This window comes from Salvelinus alpinus, chromosome 32, assembly GCF_045679555.1.
Source record: "Salvelinus alpinus chromosome 32, SLU_Salpinus.1, whole genome shotgun sequence".
Lineage (NCBI taxonomy): Eukaryota > Metazoa > Chordata > Actinopteri > Salmoniformes > Salmonidae > Salvelinus > Salvelinus alpinus.
Window position 1 is genome coordinate 29126360 of NC_092117.1, and position 14349 is coordinate 29140708.

Genomic DNA, 14349 nt, shown 5'->3' on the forward strand with positions numbered 1-14349 from the left:
GGCAATAAATAGGCCATAGGTGCAAAGTAATTACAATTTAGCAATTAACACTGGAGTGATAGATGTGCAGATGAGGATGTGCAGGTAGAAATACTGGTGTGCAAAAGAGCAGAACAAAACTAAAACAAATATGGGGATGAGGTAGGTAGTTGGTTGGATGGGCTATTTACAGATGGGCAGTGTACAGCTGCAGCGATCGGTAAGCTGCTCTGACAGCCGATGCTTTAAGTTAGTGAGGGAGATAAGTCTCCAACTTCAGTGATTTTTGTAATTCGTTCCAGTCATTGGCAGCAGAGAACTGGAAGGAAAGGCGGCCAAAGTAGGTGTTGGGGATGACCAGTGAAATATACCTGCTGGAGCGCGTGCTACAGGTGGGTGTTGCTATGGTGACCAGTGAGCTGAGATAAGGCGGAGCTTTACCTAGCAAAGACTTATAGATGACCTGGAGCCAGTGGGTTTGGCGACGAATATATAGCGAGGACCAGCCAACGAGAGCATACAGGTCGCAATGGTGGGTAGTATATGGGGCGTTGGTGACAAAACGGATGGCACTGTGATAGACTGCATCCAATTTGCTGAGTAGAGTGTTGGAGGCTATTTTGTAAATGACATCGACGAAGTCAAGGATCGGTAGGATACTTCAGTTTTACGAAGGTATGTTTGGCAGCATGAGTGACGGAGGCTTTGTTGCGAGATAGGAAGCCGCTTCTAGATTTAATTTTGGATTGGATATGCTTAATATGGAAGGAGAATTTACAGTCTAGCCAGACACCTAGACACCTGTAGTTGTCCACATATTCTAAGTCAGAACCGTCCAGAGTAGTGATGCTAGGCGGGCGGGCGGGTGCGGGCAGCGATCGGTTGAAGAGCATGCGTTTAGTTTTACTAGCGTTTAAGAGCAGTTGGAGGCCACAGAAGGAGTGTTGTAAGGCATTGAAGCTTGTTTGGAGGTTTGTTAACAGTGTCGAAAGAAGGGCCAGATGTATACAGAATGGTGTCGTCTGCTTAGAGGTGGATCAAAGAATCACCTGCAGCAAGAGCGACATCATTGATATATACAGAGAAAAGAGTCGGCCCGAGAATTGAACCCTGTGGCACCCCCATAGAGACTGCCAGAGGTCCAGACAACAGGCCCTCTGATTTGACACACTGAACTCTATCTGAGAAGTAGTTAGTGAACCAGGTGAGGCAGTCATTAGAGAAACCAAGGCTGTTGAGTCTGCCGATAAGAATATGGTGATTGACAGAGTCGAAAGCCTTGGCCAGGTCGATAAAGACGGCTGCACAGTACTGTTTTTTTATCGATGGTGGTTATGATATCGTTTAGGACCTTGAGCGTGGCTGAGGTGCACCCGTGACCAGCTCGGAAACCGGATTGGATGGTGGAGAAGGTACGGTGGGATTCGAGATGGTCGGTGATCTGTTTGTTCACTTGTCTTTCGAAGACTTTAGAAAGGCAGAGCAGGATGGATATAGGTCTGTAACAGTTTGGGTCTAGAGTGTCTCCCCCTTTGAAGAGGGGGATGACCGCAGCCGCTTTCCAATCTTTAGGAATCTCAGACGATACAAAAGAGAGGTTGAACAGACTAGTAATAGGGGTTGCGACAATGGCGGCGGATAATTTTAGGAAGAGAGGGTCCAGATTGTCTAGCCCAGATGATTTGTAGGGATCCAGATTCTGCAGCTCTTTCAGGACATCAGCTGTCTGGATTTGGGTCAAGGAGAAGTAGGGGGGAGGGCTTGGGCCAGTAGCTGCGGGGGGTGCAGAGCTGTTGGCCGGGGTTGGGGTAGCCAGGTGGAAAGCGTGGCCAGCCATAGAGAAATGCTTATTGAAATTCTCGATTATCGTGGATTTATCAGTGGTGACAGTGTTTCCTAGCCTCAGTGCAGTGGGCAGCTGAGAGGAGGTGCTCTTATTCTCCATGGACTTTACAGTGTCCCAAAACTTTTTGGAATTAGTGCTGCAGGATGCAAATTTCTGTTTGAAAAAGCTAGCCTTTGCTTTCCTAACTGACTGTGTATATTGGTTCCTGACTTCCCTGAAAAGTTGCATATCACGGGGGCTATTCGATGCTAGTGCAGTGCGCCACAAGATGTTTTTGTGCTGGTCAAGGGCAGTCAAGTCTGGAGTGAACCAAGGCCTATATCTGTTCTTAGTTCTACATTTTTTGAAAGGGGCATGCTTATTTAAGATGGTGAGGAAGGCACTTTTGAAGAACAACCAGTCATCCTTTACTGACAGGATGAGTTCAATATCCTTCTAGGATACCCGGGTCAGGTCGATTAGAAAGGCCTGCTCACAGAAGTGTTTTAGGGAGTGTTTGACAGTGATGAGGGGTGGTCGTTTGACAGCGGACCCATAACGGACGCAGGCAATGAGGCAGGGATCACTGAGATCCTAGTTGAAAACAGCAGAGGTGTATTTAGAGGGCAAGTTGGTCAGGATGATATCTATGAGGGTGCCCATGTTTACAGATTTGGGGTTGTACCTGGTAGGTTCCTTGATAATTTGTGTGAGATTGAAGGCTTCTAGCTTAGATTGTAGGACAGCCGGGGTGTTAAGCATATCCCAGTTTAGGTCACCTAACAGTACGAACTCTGACGATAGATGGGGGGAAATCAATTCACATATGGTGTTCAGGGCACAGCTGGGAGCTGAGGGCGGTCTATAACAAGCGGCAATAGTGAGAGACTTATTTCTGGAGAGAAAATAAGTAGCTCGTACTGTTTGGGTACAGACCTGGATAGTATGACAGAACTCTCCAGGCTCTCTCTGCAGTAGATTGCAACTCCGCCCCCTTTGGAAGTTCTATCTTGACGGAAAATGTTGTAGTTGGGGATGGACATTTCAGAATTTTTGGTGGCCTTCCTAAGCCAGGATTCAGACACGGCTAGGACATCAGGGTTGGCAGAGTGTGCTAAAGCAGTGAATAAAGCAAACTTAAGGAGGAGACTTCTGATGTTAACATGCATGAACCCAAGGCTTTTCCGGTTACAGAAGTCAACAAATGAGAGCGCCTTGGGACACACAGGGCCTGGGTTAACCTCTGCATCACCAGAGGAAAAGAGGAGTAGGATAAGGGTAAAAAAAGAGTAGGATAAGGGTACGGCTAAAGGCTAAAAGAACTGGTCGTCTAGTGCATTCGGAACAGAGAGTAAATGAGCAGACTTCTGGGCGTGGTAGGATAGATTCATGGCATAATGCACAGACAAGGGCATGGTAGGGTGCAAGTACAGTGGAGGTAAACCTAGGCATTGAGTTGCGATGAGAGAGGCTGCATCTCTGGAAGCACCAGTTAAGCTAGGTGCGGTCTCCGCATGTGTGGGGGGTGGGGCAAGGGAGCTAACAGAGGCATGTAGAGCAGGACTAGGGGCTCCGCAGTAAAACAAAACAATGAGAGCTACCCGTAACAACAGTAATAATCAAGATGTAATAATCATTACGAGACATTTTATCATGTGTAATCACTGTCAAATTGACAACAGATAGAAATTATCCTTGGTATCTCTTATGTCTCGAACACAGCTCGGGGCAGAAGGTATTTTGTAATTTGTATGTAATTTGAATGTACTAAATCTTTCTGGTCCTCTCTTTCAGAATGAGAAGCCCCTCGGTCATTCTGCCAGCAGGTCCAACAATATTTCCAAGGTAAGGACAGAGATGCAACATACAGTATGAGAGAGAGAGATTGACGGACAGAATGAACATCCTGTAGAGAAAGAGAGTCAGGCCTGGCCTTCCAGGGGGTCCTAACCTGCCAGTCACTCCCATAGTCAGAGGTACAGCTCTCGGATCAGTTCTTATTGAGAGAGACTGTCTCACCTCCTGCTTCCCAACTGACACTCAGGGGTGCAACTCAGTAGTCTACCTTGACTTCTTCTCATTATCTCTTCTTTGTTCCATCTGATCTATAAAAAAAGCAGTTTCATCTCATATGGAAGTGCTGCTCCACTGTCTGTTCCTCAATCCTCATATTGGAACAGTACTAGTCTCTCTCTCTCTCTCTCTCTCTCTCTCCCCCTCCCTCCTCTCTGCCGGGACAGATTGGTTGTGTTCTCCTGTGAGCCTCTTAGTGGGATAAAGCTTTACATGTGCTAATAGTCAGGGTCACCTCGTCGCCATGGCAACGCTCCAGCTGCCATGTTTGAGCCGGGCGGCATGAGTCGGCAGGATGTCATTCCACCCCGGTAACAAGAAAGCAGAAGCAGCCAGTCATGAGTCTTTCAAGGGTTAAAGTGATTCAACACCACCATGTTTCAATGCTCAGCATGAGTCAGCAGGATTTTATTTAATTCTGGTAGCAATCCTTTTTTGTTAGGATTCATGGCTTATAGATCAATATTAAAGGAAAACTTTGTATTTTGAAAGTTATATATCTTCGAAACATGATTGCTGACATGCAAAACATGTTGGGACTATATCAACAATGGATTAATGGAACAAATACAAAAATATACACAAAAGTATGTGGAAATCCCTTCAAATTAGTGGGTGTATAAAATTGAGCACACAGCCATGCAATCTCCATAGAGAAACATTGGCAGTAGAATGGCCTTAATGAAGAGCTCAGTGACATTAAATATGGCACCGTCATATGATGACACCTTCCCAAGTTCAGTTCGTCAAACTTTTGCCCTGCTAGAGCTGCCCCGGTCAACTGTAAGTGCTTGAAACGCCTAGGAGCAACAACGGCTCAGCTGAGAAGTGGTAGGCCACACAAGCTCACAGAATGGGACCGCCGAGAGCTGAAGCGCATAGCCCGTAGAAATCGTCCTCTATTGCAAAACTCACTACCGAGTTCCAAATTGCCTCTGGAAGCAATGTCAGCACAAGAACTGTTTGTCGGGAGCTTCATGAAATGGGTTTCCATGGCCGAGCAGCCGCACACAAGCCTAAGATCACCATGCACAATGCCAAGCGTCGGCTGGAGTGGTGTAAAGCTCGCCGCCATTGGACTCTGGAGCAGTGGAAATGCGTTCTCTGGAGTGATGAATCACGCTTCACTATCTGGCAGTTAGACGAACAAATCTGGGTTTGGCAGATGCTAGGACAACGCTACCTGCCCGACTGCATAGTGCCATGTGTAAAGTTTGGTGGAGAAGGAATAATGATCTGGGGATTGTTTGGGCTAGGCCCCTTAGTTTCAGTGAAGGGAAATCTTAACGCTACAGCATAAATTACATTCTAGATGATTCTGTGCTTCCAACTTCGTGGCAACAGTTTGGGGAAGGCCCTTCCCTGTTTCAGCGTGACAATGCCCACGTGCACAAAGCGAGGTCCATACAGAAATAGTTTGTTGAGATCGGTGTGGAATAACTGAGCCCTGACCTCAACCCCATCGAACACCTTTGGGATGAATTGGAAGGCGGACTGTGAGCCGGGCCTAATCTTCCAACATCAGTGCCCGCAGCAATGTTCCAACATTTAGTGGAAAGCCTTCCCAGAAGAGTGGAGGCTGTTATAGCAGCAAAGGGGGGGACCAACTCCATATTAATGCCCATGATTTTGGAATGAGATGTTTGACGAGCAGGTGTCCACATACTTTTGGTCATGTATTGTAGGTTTTGGGTAGAATTTTACTTTAATAATATCTTTATAAAGTGAGTTACCTCCATACAAGTCACTTTGAGACCCAGTGAAAATTAGTAATGATAAAAGATCCAATCCAATCCACAATGAATCTACATGAATAGAGAGGAGAAACTGTTGGATAATGTCTTCCCTTTTGTTGTTGCTTAAAGTAATATCCAGACAGACAAGTTTAGTCACACAATGACTTGCCTGACAGAGCACTCAGGTGTGTATGAGCAGGCAGCTCTTACTATTCACTGTCTCTGCATCTGTGCCTTTGTGCCAGTGTGTGTTAGGGTTGAATGGCGGGAACTCGGTTACTGAGATTTACTGCCCAAAACCACTCCCTTTTCCCTGGATAAATAACTGCCAGAAACCGGTAAATTATTATAAATTATTTACATGAACAGCATGGCGTGAAATGGAACTGTTAAATTATATGCAATGTCTATATCTGGCTTGTCTATGGCCTCTGCATGATGAATCAACGCTGAGGGTGGGGACAGACAGCCCATCTCAGTATGGAGTTCACAGTGCATGTAGATCTATCATCTCATCATGGTAACTTTTTTTCTTGTGACAGGTAGACATACATTTGCTGCAGCATAGCCTATACTACGGTAATATAAAGACTGAATGCACGTCTAATTTACCCATATCCATCTGGCTTTCGTGGGTCACCTTGTTTTTTTAATTGTAGAGATTATAATTTTTTTGGTAAGGAATTTTTCTTAGAAAACTGCACTTCCCGATTTGGCCTCGTTTTTCATCAATGCTCGTTAAGGAATGCTACTGGCCATGACTGAAGGCAAACGAGTTGTCTTCTGGGTGTGGTTTCATTTAGGTGTTTTTTTGTGGGGGTGTCTGCCGTTTAATCACAACAAACAAGGGCTAATTCAGTTTTATGTGGGAGCTAAAGTAGAGAAGAAGAAGAAAATAGAACGTAAAACCGGCGATGACCTTGTGTTAAGCCAAGCTGTCAGAAGCTAGTTAGCATAGCCTGTCTAATGTTAGCTAGCTGATATTTCTCTGTCAAATTACAGTTTTGCTAAGATAGCAAGAAACAGTGTCTGGAATCAAATAATATAGATGACTTGGTTAGAGAAGAGTTTCTAGTACACATGTTATTCATTTAGTTCCAACATCACTAGAGCGGCTACCATATTGCTACTGAAATAAACCTATTACTGTGGTCAGAGCTGAGAGGATGTGCTGCACCAACTCAATGCCATACAAATTCCTGAATCAAATTAAATGTATTTTATGAAGCCTTTTTTACATTAGAGGTTGTCACAAAATGCTTTACAGATACCCAGCCTAAAACCCCAAACAGCAAGCAATGCACAGGCAGAAGCACATAAGACCAGTCTACATATTAATTCATTTGCACCTCTTTCATCCTACAAACTAGCTATGAGCTTCTGTTTAGAGAACCTACATGTATCAAGCATGGTACTAGTTGAGCTGCTCCAGTTGTGTGTTATTGGGCCCTGGGAGGCCTCCCATACTGATTTGGGAGTACAGTATTAAAGTATTACATCCCTGACAAAAACACACACACACAGCTCTGACCTGCAGCTCTCTGAGCTGCCCTTCATCAGTCACGCGAACTAACATCATGCAGTTTGGGAGATACACCTGCAGTTTGGGAGACACTGCTGTAGTTTGGGAGACACTGCTGTAGTTTGGGAGACACTGCTGTAGTTTGGGAGACACTGCTGTAGTTTGGGAGACACTGCTGTAGTTTGGGAGACACTGTTGTAGTTTGGGAGACACTGCTGTAGTTTGGGAGACACTGCTGTAGTTTGAGAAAACACTGCTGTAGTTTGGGAGACACTGCTGTAGTTTGGGAGACACTGCTGTAGTTTGGGAGACACTCCTGCAGTTTGGGAGACACTGCTGTAGTTTGGGAGACACTGCTGTAGTTTTGGGTCATTTCTTATGGTTTGTTACAGTTTGCAGTAGTTGCTGTAGTTTGCAGGAGTTTGCTACTGTTTAGGCCACATCACTGTCTCTTGTTTTCTGTCCAATGCTGACAGCTGGTTCGCACTCTCACTGTTTGGTTTGGAGCGCACAGCACTTTGCAGTTTGTAAAAACAAGTGATTTTAATTTTGGAAATCTGTTCCAAAATATTCCCACTCATAATAGATATATGTGATCGTACACAAATGTAAGCAAGGTTTGAAATTGTTTAGGTCAAAACTGATATCTGTTTTGGCTTATTGCGGTCAATTTGCAGTATACAAATGATTTGTAATTATGTTCCGGGCCCCTGACCATTCAAGAAGAAAATTGGCCTGCGGTTGAATCTAGTTGATAATCCCTGATATAAGGTGTCCACCCACTCTGCCTAGAGTCTACTAAAATATGAAAACACTACATGTCATGTCTCAAAATCAATGTACTGTATATACCTCTTATTGTTTTATGTCCTGCGGATTCAACAAAAAAGATGATGAGTTCAATGGGAAAGTGAGTCTGTCAAGTAGCCAGTGGCCTCAGTTCCTGCACAGCATCCAGACTAGCTGATGAGATGGAATTTTCAAGATTTATGATCACTTTTTTCCTCTGGCCATCATTGATTTAGTCACCCTAATTCTGGCCACCCTTCAAGGGTAAAAACTCCAATAACTTTTGAACGGATTATGATAGAGACATGAGGATTGGACTTTTGGTTTCCCTAGAGGATTGTCTAGACACTTATACTTTATTATTTTACCCATTGGTCAAAAGATACTTTTTTGATTGGACACCCTACAGTATACTATTTATTTTGTGCTGCCATACAACTGCATAAACCAATTGTTTTAATTATAATGAATTATTTTCTATTGACCTTTCATGTTCCTATGTGGCTGAATAGGCCTCCTGTCTTGTACATTCCGTTTCTTTCTCCAATTCCTTCACCTTGCTTAGACCGTGAGGAAGTGACCGTAGACTATTTGCTTTGTACTGCTATACAATTGCCACAGTCGTACTAATATAACTCACATGTAGGCCATCTGCGTCTTGGCTAGTAGATTTTCCTCGCTCCTATTTGCAGTAGGATTAATTATTTTGATTGAAATCTGCTCTCGGTAGCAATCGCTGCCATCTTCAAGTTGTTATTGTGGTAAGTGTCATGGTAACTAGTTTGGATTGAGTTTGCCTCTTCTTGGTTATAGGCTTTGGTCTTAGGCCTCAGTAAGATTCATACCATTGAGATGACTTTAGCTCATTGAGGAGAAATACCTGAAATTTAAAGAACAAGGATATGTTCGCTGTGCAAACAGAGAGCAGAGAGTTGGATAGAGATGTGTTTGAGGTATTACCAGGAATGGTAAATGGTGTGTTTGTTCTGACACACATTAACAGACTCTGTTAGAACTTGCCACGACTGTGGGCTCGTTTCCTGCAGGGATCACATACACATTCTGAAAAATGTATTCATTCATTGTACTTTAAGTCACTTTGGATAGAAGCTTCTAACTTTGTCTATGTGGCAAAGATATTGTTTTTACTGTTTATTTCATCATCCGCTTCATACAGGTCTAATGATACTGGATAGAAACAATAAAAAGTACATTGTATAATGTTAGTACAGTTTATAGCCCCTGACCATCAATAGCTGATCTGAGCTTGTAGTCATACAGATTGGCAGACAATGATTGGATTTACCTTAATAGAAACAAATCTTCTTGTCTCTGGATTTTCGTTCTATTTCTGTCTGTGGACATCATGTTCATTCACATTAAATACTTCTGTCTTTATTCTTCTTAGTCTCTACTATTCTCCATCCAGACAGAGAGGGGTATAGAGAAGCGATGGAGACAAGGGTGAGATGATGGGAGAGGAGGATCAATTAGAGAGAGAGGGAGAGGAGCGATATATACATACGTTTAGTACCGTAAATCATTCAGGGATTGTCAAGCATTTATAGAAGCCCCATTTTTACTGTATATCTGATAGTTTTACAGCTAACAAATTAACGTCCTCATTATTCCTATCTCTTGCTGGTGTTTAATAAAAGACTATGTAAATGTTCTCCTTCCACGGTTAAATATAGTCTTGTCTGTTTGATCGTAAAGACAGCTCCTCTGTTTCGATCCTCTCACACTCCTATGTGCTTCTCTTTTCCTTCCTGTATGTGTTTACATAGTGTGTGAAAAAAAAACGAGAGATAGAAAGAAAATCAGACGACAGAGAGAGATACGGAGAGCGAGGCAGACAGACACAGAAGGAGAGACAGCTACAGCAAGAGAGAGAGGGATACAGATACGGAGAGGGAGAGCTAGGCAGACAGGGAGGCAGCCAGACACAGAAGGAGAGACAGCTACAGCTACAGTGAGAGTGAGGGATACAGATACGGAGAGGGAGAGCGAGGCAGACAGACACAGAAGGAGAGACAGCTACAGCAAGAGAGAGAGGGATACAGATACGGAGAGGGAGAGCTAGGCAGACAGGGAGGCAGCCAGACACAGAAGGAGAGACAGCTACAGCAAGAGAGAGAGGGATACAGATACGGAGAGGGAGAGCTAGGCAGACAGGGAGGCAGCCAGACACAGAAGGAGAGACAGCTACAGCTACAGTGAGAGTGAGGGATACAGATACGGAGAGGGAGAGCGAGGCAGACAGACACAGAAGGAGAGACAGCTACAGCAAGAGAGAGGGATACAGATACGGAGAGGGAGAGCTAGGCAGACAGGGAGGCAGCCAGACACAGAAGGAGAGACAGCTACAGCGAGAGTGAGGGATACAGATACGGAGAGGGAGAGCGAGGCAGACAGACACAGAAGGAGAGACAGCTACAGCGAGAGAGAGGGATACAGATACGGAGAGGGAGAGGGAGGCAGACAGGGAGGCAGACAGACACAGAAGGAGACAGCTACAGTGAGAGAGAGGGATACAGATACGGAGAGGGAGAGCGAGGCAGACAGGGAGGCAGACAGACAGAAGGAGAGACAGCTACAGCGAGAGAGAGGGATACAGATACGGAGAGGGAGAGCGAGGCAGACAGGAAGGCAGACAGACAGAAGGAGAGACAGCTACAGCGAGAGAGAGGGATACAGATACGGAGAGGGAGAGCGAGGCAGACAGGGAGGCAGACAGACAGAAGGGGAGACAGCTACAGCGAGAGAGAGGGATACAGATACGGATACGGAGAGGGAGAGCGAGGCAGACAGACACAGAAGGAGAGACACCTACAGCAAGAGAGAGGGATACAGATACGGATACGGAGAGGGAGAGCGAGGCAGACAGACACAGAAGGAGAGACAGCTACAGTGAGAGAGAGGGTGAAAGGCAGGGATGGACATTGAATTCTTTATTGATCTTGTCAGCCTCTGAGCTATGAATTGCCCCTTAGTTCCAGATTGAATCGATAGGTAATTAGTGGGTGGTACATAGTAGAGACTAAAACACAGTGCCTGTGGCTCGGTAGGCTTCTGATAGCAGAGCTTCTGTTCTCCACAGCAGATGTACTGGGACACTGGATATTACCTCACTCCTCTACTACCACTGAGTATGAGAAAGGAGTTCTGATCCCATTTGTTACTACCACACCAGTGCTGATAATGTGTGTCTTAATGAGGTATAGAGAGCTTATTCACGCTATGAACATGATCTTTAAAATCCAGGCTAGCGGGCAGGATTGAAGTACTCTATTGAGTCTATGGAAAAAGTTAACACTTTCCTCATGTTCGGCCTTTAATTTAACTAACAATTAATAAACTGAACCAACTGAAAATATATCTGTAGAAGTAGTTTAGTATTCAAATTCGTTCTCCGAGTGTTTTTTCCAAATGTTTGCCTTTTTGAAATCAGATGCCAGCTAGTCCCAATGTAACGTGAGCTAGCAGCCAGCTGTACTGTGTATGTTTGATCGGCATTCTGACAACTTCCCTCTGAATTCCTTTTATCTTCTAAGTCAGGGGTGTCAAACTCAATCAGCACATGAGCCATATTGGAAAAAAACACAACAAATTTGTGGGCCAGACATAGCCTATTATGTTTTTTTACGTACAAACAATTGGCCCAAACTGGCTATTGTTTTATTTGAAAACATATGGCCCTCTTGTAATATCCACTGATGTACATAGCGTTTTAAAATATTAAAACAAAATCAAATCAAATTTCATTAGTCACATCCGCTGAATACAACAGGTCTTACAGAGAAATGCTTAATTACGAGTCCCTAACCAACAATGCAGTTGAAAAAAATAGGGATAAGAAGAAGAAATAAAAGTAACAAGTAATTAAAGAGCAGCAGTAAAATAACAATAGCTAGACTATATACAGGTGGGTACCGGTACAGAGTCAATGTGCGGGTGCACCGGTTAGTTGAGGGAATATTGTATGTACATGTTGGTAGAGTTATTAAAGGGACTATGTATAGATGATAACAACAGAGAGTAGCAGTGGTGTAAAAGAGGGGGGGGCAATGCAAATAGTCTGGGTAGCACTTTGATTAGCTGTTCAGGAGTCATATGACTTGGGGGTAGAAGCTGTTTAGAAGCCTCTTGGACCTAGACTTGGTGCTCCGGTACCGCTTGCCGTGCGGTAGCAGAGAGAACAGTCTATAACTAGGGTGGCTGGAGTCTTTGACAATTTTTAGGGCCTTTCTCTGACACCGCCTGGTATAGAGGTCCTGGATGGCAGGAAGCTTGGCCCCGGTGATGCAATGGGCAGTTCGCACTACCCTCTGTAGTGCCTTGCGGTCGGAGGCCGAGCAGTTGCCATACCAGGCAGTGATGCAACCAGTCAGGATGCTTTCGATGGGGCAGGTTTAGAACCTTTTGAGGATCTGAGGACCCATGCCAAATCTTTTCAGTCTCCTGAGGAGACTCTCTTTTTTGTGCCCTCTTCACGACTGTCTTGGTGTGCTTGGACCATGTTAGTTTGTTGGTGATGTGGACACCAAGGAACTTGAAGCTCTCAACCTGCTCCACTGCAGTGGAGCAGGTTGAGAATAGATGAGAATAGGGGTGTGCTCGGTCCTCTTTTTCCTGTAGTCCACAATCATCTCCTTTGTCTTGATCACGTTGAGGGAGAGGTTGTCCTGGCACCACATGGCCAGGTCTCTGACCTCCTCCCTATAGGCTGTCTCATCATTGTTGGTGATCAGGCCTACCACTGTTGTGTCATCGGCAAACTTAATGATGGTGTTGGAGTCGTGCCTCGCTGTGCAATCATGAGTGAACAGGTAGTACAGGAGGAGACTGAGCACGCACCCCTGAGGGGCCCCTGTGTTGAGGATCAGAATGGCGGATGTGTTGTTACCTACCCTCACCACCTGGGGGCGGCCCGTCAGGAAGTCCAGGATCCAGTTGCAGAGGGAGGTGTTTAGTCGCAGGGTCCTTAGCTTATTGATGAGCTTTGAGGACACTATGGTGTTGAACGCTGAGCTGTAGTCAATGAATTGCAAACTCAGATAGGTGTTCCTTTTGTTCAGGTGGGAAAGGGCAGTGTGGAGTGCAATAGAGATTGCATCATCTGTGGATCTGTTGGGGCGATATGCAAATTCGGGTGGGTCTAGGGTTTCTGGGATAATGGTGTTGATGTGAGCAATGACCAGCCTTTCAAAGCACTTCATGGCTACAGACGTGAGTGCTGTCATGATGTTGGCCTGTGATGTCAGTATGAATATGTATGACATCAATATGATGTCAGTTCGGTTGTCATCTGAGACATTATGACTGATGACAGGACGACCTAAACTGTACCTGGGAAAGTCTACCCATTATAGTTATCAGATTCACATGGAATTGTTGTGCAATTCAAATGTTTAAATATAAAATTATTTGTGAAAAGATTAAATGTAATTTTAGCTTCCAAATGAGAGATTTGGGTTTTCATAAGGTTAGGGCTCTGCTCGATCAGTGGCCCGCCCCTGTGAAGAGACATGGGTTATAAACTATGAAACACACCCTTCTCCCTCCACTATATAAGCCCTTGACGAAAATGAAACCTCCTGTTCCGGATACATTAGGATGACGGTCCGATGTCAGAAGGATTCAGATAATAACTACAGAACGAAGCCAACCTCAGCGTGAGCTTTGGTTGCGAATGGTATAAACTTTGAACTCTTATTCGCTACAGAAGTGATACCTCCTAGCCGTTGAGTTAGCAGCGGCCGCTGTAAACGTGGGCTAGGAAAGGACGGACAGAGTATCCCATCTACCACACAACGACGACACTACAACGTAATTTGTTCACCACCAGAGACACTCTTCAAAGGACTCTGTTGGGCAAAACGGCCTTCCATCTACCACCAACCTATTGAAGCGCAGCTCAGAGTAAATATTTATTGCATTTTCCTTTTCCAAATGGGCGGTAATTTAGAATGCATAAGATTCTGTATTTACGATAGAGTAGTTGCCTACAGCCTGATAGACCATCGCTTCTCCCTTTGTTCTTCAGTCTTCCCGCTCTTTCACTCAAACCCAACCCCCTTTTCTTTGTGTAACCAGCTGTCATATCTGTTCCGTCCGCTAGGGACGTTTTCCTTTATGACATAATTTGTAATCAAGGTATGATTCATTCTGTGTATATGTAATTCTGTGTGATTAGTTAGGTATTTAGTAAATAAATAATTCAACCCAATTTTGTATTGCTGATTTAACTTGTTAGCCAGGGTTCGTGAAGATAACCAAGAATTTACAACTTTCAGATGAGACTGAAATAAGGTGCCGATTAATATTGACTGCTATTGATGTAAAATATTACTAGGTCTTTAAGAGTTTATTCGGAATATAACTGCTCTATAAATATTATTTTGTGGTGCCCCGACTTTCTAGTT

The 14349-nt window shown here is 44.5% G+C and overlaps 1 protein-coding gene across 6 annotated transcripts in view; it reads left to right on the plus strand.

Moving 5' to 3' along the window:
* LOC139562476 (E3 ubiquitin-protein ligase MARCHF8-like) overlaps positions 1-14349 on the plus strand; it is a 160856-nt gene that overhangs the window by 93709 nt on the left and 52798 nt on the right. For 5 of the 6 annotated variants that reach the window (XM_071380198.1, XM_071380197.1, XM_071380200.1 and 2 more), the window contains one exon: positions 3599-3649. The exons of the other annotated variant lie outside the window; for it this stretch is intronic. In XM_071380198.1, coding sequence (XP_071236299.1) covers positions 3599-3649 — 51 coding nt within the window. The remainder of the gene's footprint in view (positions 1-3598; positions 3650-14349) is intronic. 6 annotated transcript variants of the gene reach the window in all.